This window comes from Malurus melanocephalus, unplaced genomic scaffold (assembly GCF_030028575.1).
Source record: "Malurus melanocephalus ecotype Western Australia unplaced genomic scaffold, MMel_1.1 scaffold_1085, whole genome shotgun sequence".
Lineage (NCBI taxonomy): Eukaryota > Metazoa > Chordata > Aves > Passeriformes > Maluridae > Malurus > Malurus melanocephalus.
This window is the reverse complement of record NW_026624317.1, coordinates 69768-81970: the sequence shown is the minus strand read 5'-3', so window position 1 is coordinate 81970 and position 12203 is coordinate 69768. Positions and strand designations below refer to the sequence as shown.

At 38.1% G+C, this 12203-nt stretch overlaps 1 protein-coding gene across 1 annotated transcript in view; it reads right to left on the bottom strand.

Moving 5' to 3' along the window:
* Positions 1-7318: 7318 nt before the first annotated feature.
* HAPLN1 (hyaluronan and proteoglycan link protein 1) overlaps positions 7319-12203 on the bottom strand; it is a 64140-nt gene continuing 59255 nt past the window's right edge. The window contains exon 5 of the mRNA XM_057386877.1: positions 7319-7763. Within this exon, the coding sequence (XP_057242860.1) occupies positions 7474-7763 (290 nt within the window). The 3' untranslated portion in view covers positions 7319-7473. The remainder of the gene's footprint in view (positions 7764-12203) is intronic.

Below are 12203 nucleotides of genomic sequence, written 5' to 3'. Positions count from 1 at the left end.
GATTTCCAGTAAAGAATGGGCAAAAACCAGATCACCTGGATCTTTTGGAGMTGATTAGGATCTGATAAAAAAAAAATAAATCTGATAATTGCAGTTTGGTGCTGCCAAGTTGTGACACACTCAGGCCAGCCCCGAACCTGCCCTAAAGCTTTGTTTTTTTTATCGTTGTTTTGGCAAGCTGTACAAACAGAAACAAAGCAAGTTTTAAAACATAATTTTATGTTTGGGGAAGTGTTTGAGAGCCCTCGTTCACAACTGTGAGGTTTGGGGTGCACTCTGTGTGTGAGACTGATGTTGCCACCCTATTTCAACCCCAAAAGGAAAGGCAGAGCAGGATCTGTGGAATGGTCTCAGGATTTTTCTCCAAATGGAGCAACTGGAGCTGCACCACAGTCTACATTAGCACAGTGTGGAGTTTTAGGGTTTTTTAAATCAGGTTTCAGGCCCTGGAACAGAAATCCACACTGCAGATGTGTTTTGGGGACGTTTGAGGGCACAAGGATTGGTTCAGAGCTCTGTATCCCCACTATGGATGGGATGCATTTGATTTTCYACCTCATCCTGACCTTCAAATTTACTTTCCTTCAAAGGGAACCCAAATCACATGCACAAAAMCCCTATGAAACAAGACAAAGGGCAAAAAGTGGAGGTCATCATGAGATACGCTGTAAAACCCCATCAATTAATTGCTACCCTCAATTAATTGCTCTGGTTTTTGTAAAGCACATTTGTAGTTGACCTCGACCTGTGCACACAGCATTTAAAAAAAAAACAAAAAAAAACCAAAACAAAAAAAACCAAAAAAACCACTGCTGTTTTCGTTGTAATAAAAACATTTAGGAGCACTTTTAGCCAGCAGATGTTTAAGTTCAAGGAAGATCTGAGCAAGGGTCAAGTGGTCAGTTTAAGAGCTTCTTCCACTAGAGACCATTAATAACACAAATGTCAACTCAACGCTGCAGAAATGCTGCTGGCTTCTTCCTGTCATCCCCTCTCTCTGTTTTTTGTGTGTGTTTGGTTTTTTTTGTTTTTTTTTTTTTAATTTGGTTTTTGGAGGAGTGGTTTTCTCACTGCTGGTGAAAATGAAATATTCTGAATCAGGAGTGCTAATGAAGAGCTGAATCCTCATTAAAAAAACACCTTTGGAAGTGAGGAAAGTGCATAAGCACCAATGGCTTGTGTTTGCCAGAATATAAATTCATTTATGAATATAATATATCTATAATAATATAATATATTACTATAGAAACACCRATTATGAGTTCCTTTTATGCTGTATTTTTTTTAAATTAATTGTAAGAAGCAGGCCTTGCTCAAGAGCCAGTCCTGCTGCAAAGACTTCTCAATTTCTCTCTCGTGTTTGAGCTGGAACGCCAAAAATTTTTAAATCTGACCTTTTTCTAAATAAAAGAAAACAAGGGACGTAATTTTCTTCCAGCTATTGAATAAATCAGGATGAAATTAAGCATAAAGCAAGCAGCATCATTCATATAGGCACAGTGAACATCCGTGTAGGAAGTGAGGAGCAGAAATCCCTTACAATGCATCTTTTAAGCAAAGAACAAGCCCCAAACTGTCTTTATTCATTACCAAGAAWTACCATTTTGGGTTTGTTTGCTGGCATTTAAAAAAAAATTAATCCATTAAAYGCCCACTGGGCACATTGGAAAATATATCAGTGCATAATTCATTTGTTGAGGTCCCTGCTAGGGCTGTTGTAATTTGTCAATTGCATGCCCCTGGCAAAATATTGAAGAAATAGATGGGCATAGTTGTAGTCATAGTTGTGCCTTTATGGATTGAGACATTCTTAGACTAAAAAAAAACACAAAAGGGGAAAATTTTAGACTCAAAAAACTTTTATAAAGAATTTCTAACTTCCAGCTCAAGGCTTGGCAAACAAAAACAAGAAATCCCCTCCAAAGTATTGATTTATGATTGTTCTGCTTGTTTTTACACATGGCCTAATAATTATTACTCGAAATATACCATATCCAGTGTGAAAGATCAGGAGCTGATTTATTGCTTTCTGTTTTCTTTCCTTTTGCTTCTGCAAGAGCCTTCCAGGGCGTGCATGTTTTAAAGGAACCATCATTATTCATGGCACAGGAAGAGGAGAAATTATTTTTAGTAGTTATCATTAACTAATTTTCAGCAATATTTGCTTTTCAACACCTTGCCTTTCTCTTAAAATTAAGTCTCTTTGGTATAGGGCTGGTGGGTATGTTGGTTTTGGGTTTTTTTAAACACTTTTTTGGTTTTAATTCTCTTTTTTACTTTGAAACCCAGAGAAATATTGTCTCTTTATAGTAAATTACCTGGCGTTGGAATTTTTCTGCTCCAGTGCATATTTGTTCAACTTCTGGARCTGCTTCTGAAAAAGGGAAAAATGGCTAAAACTGTGTAGAACTCATGTTCTTGAAGCCCTCAAAAAGGAGTGAGAGAATGGCTAAACACCATAGCAGCCTTCTACTTCATTTTGGGTGAAAATCTGCACATTTCTGGTTTTGAGGCAGTTCCATAAAATCTTAAAAGCAAGCATGAAGACAGTGCCTCTCTTTTAAAATGCAAGATAATCATTACAGGGAAACTGCTGCTATTAATTAAAATCCTATTGGGTGACTCTTCTACCAAAGGCAGTTTTAATAAAGTTCTGAAGTGAAAATGTTGCAAGTTTTATTTTTTTTTTTCATAAAGTTCTGAAGTGAAAATGTTGCAAGTTTTATTTTTTTTTAAACTAAAGTATTAGAGAATAAAGGATATTCATCTGAACCATCAGGGATGTACTTTTCCAGATACAAATAAGATATAAGGAAATGATTTTTTTTTTCCTCTTCTAAAACTTAATGGCTGGTTTCAGATTTTGTGTAATAATGTTGGTTTAAGACTTCACCATTTTAAATATTTCTTTTTTTGTCCTAAAAAAATGTGTAACCGTATATTAATGGTAACACAGATTTCTTGTATTCTGAGTGACAAATTTTCCAAAGCTCCTTTWCTCCTGTTTGTAAACATGACCAATGTGCTGAAAACTTTTGGAATTTTAGGGTTCCCCAGCAAAGTGGTGCAGTGCAGGCAGCTCTCAGGGTTAATTTGCTGGCACAGATCAATAAGAGAATGCAGAAACAGTGTGATTACAGAAGCTGAAGAGCTGGCCAAGTGCTTTGAATAATTGCTTGATGCTGGAAATTTTCCTTGTTTCACTTTACAAAGAGAGATTTTTGTTCGGTTTTAATCTCCAAGGCTGGAGGATTATATTAATAGTTTAATAATTTTTCTCATACACGAAACACTGTTCTACATCCAATTTYTAGAGATTCCTATGCAGTGCAACATCAGACATAACYATAMAAATAATTTTAAAAGCACCTTCCTYAYTTATGCTTTATTTTATTTTAGCAGATGGCAGAGAACACAAAGAAGAAAWTGGAACTTGTGTTTCTGCTTTCAAAATGCTTCAAAGAAGCATAAAATAAAGGATCTGGAATACAGTCCTCTTTATTTTCTTTGTAAATCACATTSACAGAGAATGTGTAAATCACATTCACTCACCCCTTAGTTTTGTAATCATGATGTTTGCTGTGGCAAAGCAAATATTTYCATATTCCAATCTATTCCTTTCCTTATTTGTGTTTACTGGCACAGACAAAGAAGAATGGTCAGCCAATAAGGAGAAGTCATCACATTGTAAAGAACAACATGATTTAATTGTTGTTAATTCATGGGCATTAAAATTCTGATACATTGTGAAATAGATAATGACAGAGAACACGACGCTAACAATAYTCTCCCATGAACAGAAAACAGCACAGGCTTTAATCCAGTTCTTAAGCTGCATTTTGAAGTTTTTATTCAAGCACCTAGCTAGCTTAGTTGAAAATAAGAAAACATCCTGACATTTGACATTACAAAAGGAAATGGAGTCATTAGCTGTAAAAATAAATATAATTCGTGTCTTTTTGTCCGTTTGTGCCCACTTCTCAGGTAATCATATATATATTTTTTACGTTTTTTAATACCTCCTTACATTAGAACTAATTTTATTTTTTTTTTTTTGCATACTTATTTTCCACATAAGCGTATTTTCGCCAGACTATCCGATTAGCCGCTAAAATAGCACGTAACATCATATATCAAATACACAGACCTAAATCCAGCCTGAACCCAAATTAGACTACCGAGCTCCTCGTGAGCACCCCTGTGACTCCACGTGTGGATTCGCCATCCCTACCAAGCGATGCCTCCAACACCAAATCAGAGGCGGAAAAACCGCGTAGGAAAACTCAACCAACTGTGGTCACACACCAGCTTGGGACACCCCAAATCCTCCTTTCCCTTCTCGTGCTGCCAGGCTGSGGGGTTCCCTGGGTGGGTGGTGCAGAGCCTGCTCAGCCACCGTCCCGGGGTTGCCCTGGGGTTTGGGGGATGTTGGAAGCAAGGTTGGGGTGGAGGACGCGACGGTGCGGACACAGAAGGCATAAACTAGCGCAAAGCTGGAGATTGCTGAGATTTAGGACCTGACCAGCCATCTCCAGAGCGTTGCAAGGTTGGGGAAAGGCTGGGATTGCCTTTCCAGCAGTGCCTTTGGTCTAGCAGTGAGGGCACTTCAGCCAGCCCCAAGAGTGGGGTTGGTTGTGTACAATTTATTTTTGTATTTTTTATTTTTTTTTAATGCAGGCAAAATATAATCCCCATTCCTGCAAAAAAAAAAGAAAAAAGAAAAAAAAAAAGGGATGTGTCTGGGTGAAACCCATTGAGGGAGAGGTACAAAAAAAAAAAATTAATGAGGGTCTCTCCACCTCTGTGCAATAAGAAAACCAGGCAGCCTCCTCCAGATGTGGCAGATCTTTGGGGAGGGTAGAGCCATCTGTGTAAGGCTCTCCTCTTTACAGCAACTCTGGATCTAGCTGTGGTCATTACTGGGATATCCTCTATGGCATTTCCCATCCCATAACCTCCCTTCCCAAACTTCAGAAAAAAAGCTATAGAATAGTCTGCATTTTTTCAAATTTTTCTGAAGGTTGGATGGAGGAATGGCATGCATTCCTCTGGATCATGGTCCACTCTTGTACACTCCAATCCTTATCCTGGTTGGATATTTAACATTTCAATTTCCATTCCCATTTTCTTTTCTCCAAATGTTTCAGAGAAGGCTCTGAATGGCCTGAGAAAATGTGGGAATTAAAAAATGGCTGTTCAGAAAAGGCTGCATGGGTTTTAAGGACTTGACCTGTAAGTCTGGTAAGTCTCTATTGCTAAGGGATACTGTTTTGAGAAAATCCAATTCCTAGTGGGTTAAAAAAAAAAGGGGGAAGTTTTGGCACTGAGATTGCTCCATCTGTAAAGCATGAACAAATATCCACAGAGGATGTGAATATCCCCAGAAGGATGGAAATTTGCTTCTGAGCTCAGAGGGGACGAACTCCAATAAAATCAGCATCTTAGGCTACGGCTCCTTTCCGTATTTTGCTCCTGGTTTGCTCGCAGAGTCTCAAAACAGGACCACAACCACTCTGGGAAAGAGWTTTATTTACTCACATCCAAAAAACAGCTACACCAAACCATTCAGGGAAGCAAACAGGTTGTGTCCTGCTCGGATAAACACCACCCTTCCTCATTTGAATTGTGGAAACGGCGGGCAGCTGCAAAATTTTGCGCAAATACGAACGTTGGTCCTCGGAATCTTTCGCGGTCAACGAGCGCAGAGTAGGAAAAAGAGTTCTCCATTTTTAAGTGGTAGAACCAAAACCAGATAGAGAACATCAAGAACTGCCTAAGAGAATACCSGAGACCAAGATGTTTTTAAGCACTGGCCTCACTGGCTTTGTTATCTTTTTTTTTTTTTTTGGATATCCAGCTTGAGACACCATAAGTGGAGTAAATTCTCAGAGAGCCTTGAGCACCTGCTCTCTGAAAAAACTGGTTGCATTAAGGTATCTGAAGATGAGCACCAAGAATTGCTGCATCCAAAGTGAGTTTGCATTAGGAAATCCCAAAAATTCCCTCCAACCGGTACTTAGGGAGGACCCAGTGCTTTAGGCAGCTCTGAAAATCCTAGGCACCATGCACAGTGCGTGTTTGTCTCTGACACTGGCAGATTTAGGTAAACATCTTCTGCCTAGACCACTGCAGATTTAGTGAAAAAAAAAATGTATTTCAATAGCTTCATTTTCTGTTAACTCTAAGGAGGACTAACTAAATAATTCTGGGCTAGCGATACTAGATTATTCCATTGATAGTTTAAAAAACAGATGCACTTTTCAGATACAAATAAGATGTAAGGAAATGTTTTTTTGTTTTTTTTTTCTCTTCTAAAACTTAAATGGCTGGTTTCAGATTTTGTCTAATAATCTTGGCTTAAGACTTCAYGTTTTAAATATTTTTTTCTAACTTTTATTTTTCATGATGTGTAAATAGCTAAGAAATATTAAATATTGTWATGTTCTTTAATTAAGACAATAACATTTCAAAGGCTAATGTAAAATCAAGCTGCTAAAGTTTACAATTTCTCTGTCCAGCAGTTCAGTTATACAACTGCCCTGAGTAGATGCTATTATGCTGCTTAGCAAATGGCCTTTAAGAGTTTAAAAATAGCTCAGTAAAGCTACTCAAAGGTAATACAACACTTCTCAGGCATCTTTAATTGGAGTTAAGAAGAAAACAGAGTTTTCTCATTAGCTAATTATTCGCTCAATGATTTATACACAACTAAAACACAATTGAAATGTTCAGGAGAACGAATTGTGCTTCTTCCTATGTGTGGGACCATGAGCTTATTTTTCAGAAAGGCAAGATTTTAATCATAAAACTAGTCCTGTTTTTGTGGACCGTTTTAGCTGCTTTTATTAAACTCTGTTGTTCCCATGTGAACCAGTGAAAACAGTTATTTGCTAACATATATTGTTGTGAGGTTTCTTCGCGAAACCCCACTGATCCCCTTTAAACAAAAAAAGATTGTTTTGTTTTAAAATTCCTGATACAATCAATTTGCAGTGTTTCTCAAACTGGTACAAATATGTAAAATCTGTGCTTTTAAAAGCTTCTGCTTTGAGTAGCCTTACACTCCATAGTTGTGCCCTAGCAATTGTCAAGCTCTATTGCATGCCCCATTCATGAAAATTATACTTTTTTTTTTTGGGATGACATAGCTTAAAGAATTTGAATCTAAAAGTTCCGTACCTAGAGCTCCCATTAAATTATATTAATTTAAAATATCTATGGAATGATATTTTCACAAAAAAAAAAAAAAAAAAAAAAAGAAAGAGTAAAACAAAACAAAACCAAACCAAAAACAAACCAATGGGTTGAGGGTGGGGGGAGAGGGTATCTATGAAAAATGACTCTTTACAGTAAGTAAAAGAGGTTTATCACAGTTTTGGTAGCTTGCATGAGTTCATACCGAAAAAAAAAACCAAAAAAGAAAACCTTTCACATGCTCTCAACCACCCTTAAAAAAAAAAAAAAAAATCTCCCTCAGTTGTAGGCCCTGAAGCAGTAGACACCGTAAAGCTTGTGCTTCTTGTCGGGGAAGCCCACGGTGCGCACGGCTGCCTCGTTGGGGCTGCAACGCTTCCTCGGCCTCGCGATGGGGTAACGCACGCTGCCGTCCGCCAGCCAGCCCGCGTCGCACCGGTCGTAGCCCAGAAGCTTCCAGGCGGCGAAGATCTGCCCCACCTTGGCGATCTGGGCGCCGTCCTTCTGGCACGCCGCCACCGCCTCGTCGTAGGTCAGCTTGGTGGGGTGGATCAGGTAGTAGAAGCGGCCTGGAGGGGTGGGAGGAGGAAGGAGGAGATGTTAGCGGAGCAAAGGTTGGGTTCAGCCATCCTGGAGCTTTTTTCTATATTTTTTTTTATGGTTATGATGGTGTTGCCTAAAGATTTTTGCTTTTTACATATTTTTTGTATATTCGTAGCTCCTGTTATTTTTCTTACCCTGCTCCATACATTAATAAGTTTCCTACCCTTTCTCCTACATTTTAGAGTAACAAGTTGGCCTTCTAGCACATTCCTGAAATAATTTTTAGTCTTRTTTTCAAGTAGAGGGCCTACAAGAAGACATAAAGGCATAGAAGCCCTTGGACCAACCCTGGGCGAGGTTATTGGGGCAATKGAATCTCCTGTGGGATGCATCCTAATTAATTGATCTTWTAAAAATTGTAGAAATTCAATAMCCTTAGCCCATAACTATGACTGCAYCTGGAACTTTCCAAAAAAGAACTGCTTTTTTTATCTTAGAATTTTAGTGCTCTTGCAAAGGTTTTTTCTCTTTAGATTCCAGGCAACAATACTACAATGCTGACTTTCGAGGAGAAATGGAGATGCTCCACTCAGTGATCATGTCAAACAGTGGTTAATTTAGGTCTGTGCCAGTGGGAGGTGAATTTTTTGGATGGTGAGCTCATAAGTAATGGAGGGAAAAAAAAACCCAAAACAAACAAACAAAAAACAACCCAGATTCAGAAAACTGGCTATTTGAACAACAAAAAATGGTAATGCTATGTTTCTTTCTGTTAATATCAAAGCATGGTTTCCAGAGTGGAATTTATAAATTTATGCTTGATGATGGCATTTAGGGGAGGGCAGCTGTAGGTAGCACATATTGTTTTGCTCCTTGACAAGTGGTGACCTTTTTTTTTGACTAAAAACAAGTATAATTTGTTTTTTTTTTGTTTTGTTCATGCTTTTTTGTTTGTTTGGCTTTTTGGTTTTGGGTTTGGGTTTTTTTGGGGGGTTTTATTTTTTGCTTTTTTTTGGGGTATTTTTTGTGAGAAAACTAAGGTATTGAACAGCTTCTCAGAAGGGGAGTTTGAGCCCGTGGGAGAGCAAAATTTTGTCTGTGGTAAGTCTTCACCAGCARTTCTGCAGCTCTTTTTCTCTTCAGACATCACAAGGTACATCCTCACCACAACGTGGCACTGGACTGACAGTGCTGCTGATAAAAATGCTCCCTGTCCAAAGGTAATGAAAATACATGCCAGAAAATAAAGCCCCAAAAGCCAAGTCTCCCTTACCAATCCATAATCAGCAATAATATTAATATTGATTCCATTTACCAAGGCAATAAACTTTCATTGTAAGCATTTCATTCATTATACTTGGGGTTATTCATCATCACTGGTTTGACAGCCAAGTGGACTGTGGAGCAGTCGTGTTTCTTTGAAGGCTTAATAATTTCCAAATAAATTCACCACTTTTCAATCTGCCTGCTCCTGAGCAGGAAAATTAGTTGAAAAAAAATGAAGGATTTTATTGTTTGGATATCTTCTAATTCCAGAGAACATTTTTTACTGTTTAATTAAGAATGCTCTCCAGGACAATATCCATTTTCTGCCTCTTAAAAACCAGGCAAAGACACAGAACTCTGCTCAGTTTGAGGTAAMTTTCTGGGTGAAGAAAAAGTGGTGAGCAAGCTAAGAGTTATGTCAGCTTCAGATTCCTGCAAAAATCAAACAGGTTTTTTTTTTTTTTTTTCTAAATTGAGGAAAGTCGGGTCAGATGACAGCATAAAGATAATTGAATTAACCCTGCCTAAAGGTTGGAAATTGTATATCAAGGCAAGAACAGATTAAAAAAAGGCATTTATAGCTGAGGTGGAGAAGGAACGTTAAAAAACACTTCCTTGCTGTCAGAGACAATATCTGCAGAATTTCCACAGAAAACTACAGATAATCCATTATCCAGATTTTTAAATCCCTTTGTAAAATGCTCTGTTTAACTCCATTTCGACAAGATGAGARCATTTACAACGGGCTGCTAAAGAGAATATTTGCTAAGTGGAAACCTGTTAGGAGGTTTCCCCAGAGTAAAGAGGATTTCTGATTTAGGGGAGCAGGGGTTTGGACTGATAGTGTGCAAACTTCACCAAATTTATGTGTTCCCCTTCAAACCACATGTCAGTGGAATGTAATTTCCTAGGGGTTTGCAGTGAGGTCAGGCTTTTGACATATGACATCAACAATAAAAACTCCTATACCCTTCTCCCCTCCTCAAATACGAGAAATTTAATAGTAAACCCCACAGGGGAGCAGTGTGTATCCAGAATGTTTGATTACACAAAATTCCATTAATAAACTCCGCTCAGRTTTGAAGTTATTCTCCTGATAATAGGTGGGAAGGGTCCCTAACTGCTCAACAYCAGTATTTATTAATTGATGTGGAAATTTGCTATTTCTCTCTCATTAATGTCTGTCAGCTTCCACAGAGGATGACCCTGCTGGATTTGACACCTCACCATGGGTCAGAGGGTTTGTGAAAACCCCCTCAAACCCCACCTGTAACAATTATTTTAGGATTTTGCCTCAAAAAAGAACAGCCTGAAGAAGAAAACTCCAGCCATTGACCTAAATACCCCAAACCCTTGTGGCTGTGGGAGTTTGAGGGATGAATCACACTTGGAGATTTCTTCCAGCTCAGTGCTAAATTGAGAGGTTTATTGGTAAGTTCTTCTTGTGGGAAAATAAAAAAAAAGAAAAGAAAGAGGCTTAAGAGCTGGTAAGTATTTTGACATCCAGTGATCATCTCAAATAGCTGATTTTGAATTAAATATGTGGGAAAGATTTTTTTTTTTTTTAAACATGCCAGTACCAGTAATGATTCTGTTGAGTCAGAAGCAATAAAGGGTGCGTAATTTAATTTTGGGTTTGTTTCTCTTTTTGGAACAGCGGCTACGTGTTCCCAGAGATAAAACACCCTGGAATAGTCAAGTGAACAGTCAGCACTATTCAGCCAGGGCTTTCCACAGCTTTCTCCCATTTAAATGGCAGAGCTGGCTGGCTTGTCACAGGCATTGCTGCAATAAACAGGTGGCTCACAGCTGTGCTTTCAACACGCTCTCCAAAATTTATTCTTTGTGTTCCTAACTTTGTTAACACGAGGTTTTTRCTTGATTCTCCTAGAGCTGATGAAAGATCAGTTATGCACTACAGTTCTGTGGAAGATGGGTATTAACAAGCAGAAATTGTGATGCAAGCTCTGCTTATATCTTGTTTTATCTTCTTTGGGCAAGAAAATTATAGAGGGGCTGATAAATATATTTACATTTAGCTCTTTTAGCACTTCTCAGAAATACTCTGATGGATTTTCTGTCAAAAAAAAAAGCACTGATCGCCTTCAGGAGACCTTTGAAACTAAATAAAGGAAAACCATTTAGCCCTTTCATTACATATTCCTTACAAAAAAAGGACCCTAACAAAAGGATTCATCTACATTTATTTTCCCAAATTGACCTTCTGGAGGGATTGCATGGAAGAGGAGCATCCCCTTTCCTTGGTATGAGGCAAGGAAAAAAACTGGGGTGSTCTGCAGCCCCAGAAAAGCTTTGGCTGTGAGAGAAATTGGCTGTGAGAGAGCAGAGCTGAACCCTCAGACTCCGGGAAATTCCAGTGTGGAATTTCCAGATTTGARTCAGATGCTCCCCACTTGTGCACATTCATTTTCAACAGCCTTTATCAGCACAAGGAATGCAAAAGCAGATTGGGAAACATATTGCCATCCWGGGCAGGCAGAAAATGTTTTGTTATTTCACAATATTTTGATGGATTTTGTAGATAGCACTGGGCTGGTGTTACTCTTTGGATTGTTTTGTGAAACACATCATTTTATATTCTTATAAACTGTTATTTTGCTGGTACTACCAGATAAAAAGGGTATGAAATGATTTCATGGTTTTGGACACAAAACATGAGCAAATCTTGTATGTACCAACAGAAAGATATGAGTGTAAATCAGATACACAGGCAGAACAAAATGTGTAMATATTTAATTTGCCTATTTCATAGTATGATAGAGGGTAATTTCACRAATTAACAAGATTATTTGATACTGCAGTTTTGCACAATTCCCTGTRCAAGTTACAGAAATGCATGTAAAATTTTTTGCTAATTGTATAATCCCTATATTTTATACAGTTTTTGGTATATCCAGGCCATCATAGACAGGATTCAATAATTCCAGACTGAAAACAGTGAATCAGGATTTTAATTCACTGCATGGATGATGACAGTTTCATTTTTTTACCTTCATGGCTAAATTCCATGGCTTTTACCTTTCTTCTTCAGTAAGAAGAAGCTCTGCACGTATTTCAGACCAAAATTGTTTGGTTTTAGTGCTGAATTGTTTGAAATGGAACTCTTTGTTAAAAATTATTTTATTTTATGATCCCTGAGATCACAGTGTATTTGGGGAGTTTCTTTCCCTATAGAGAAC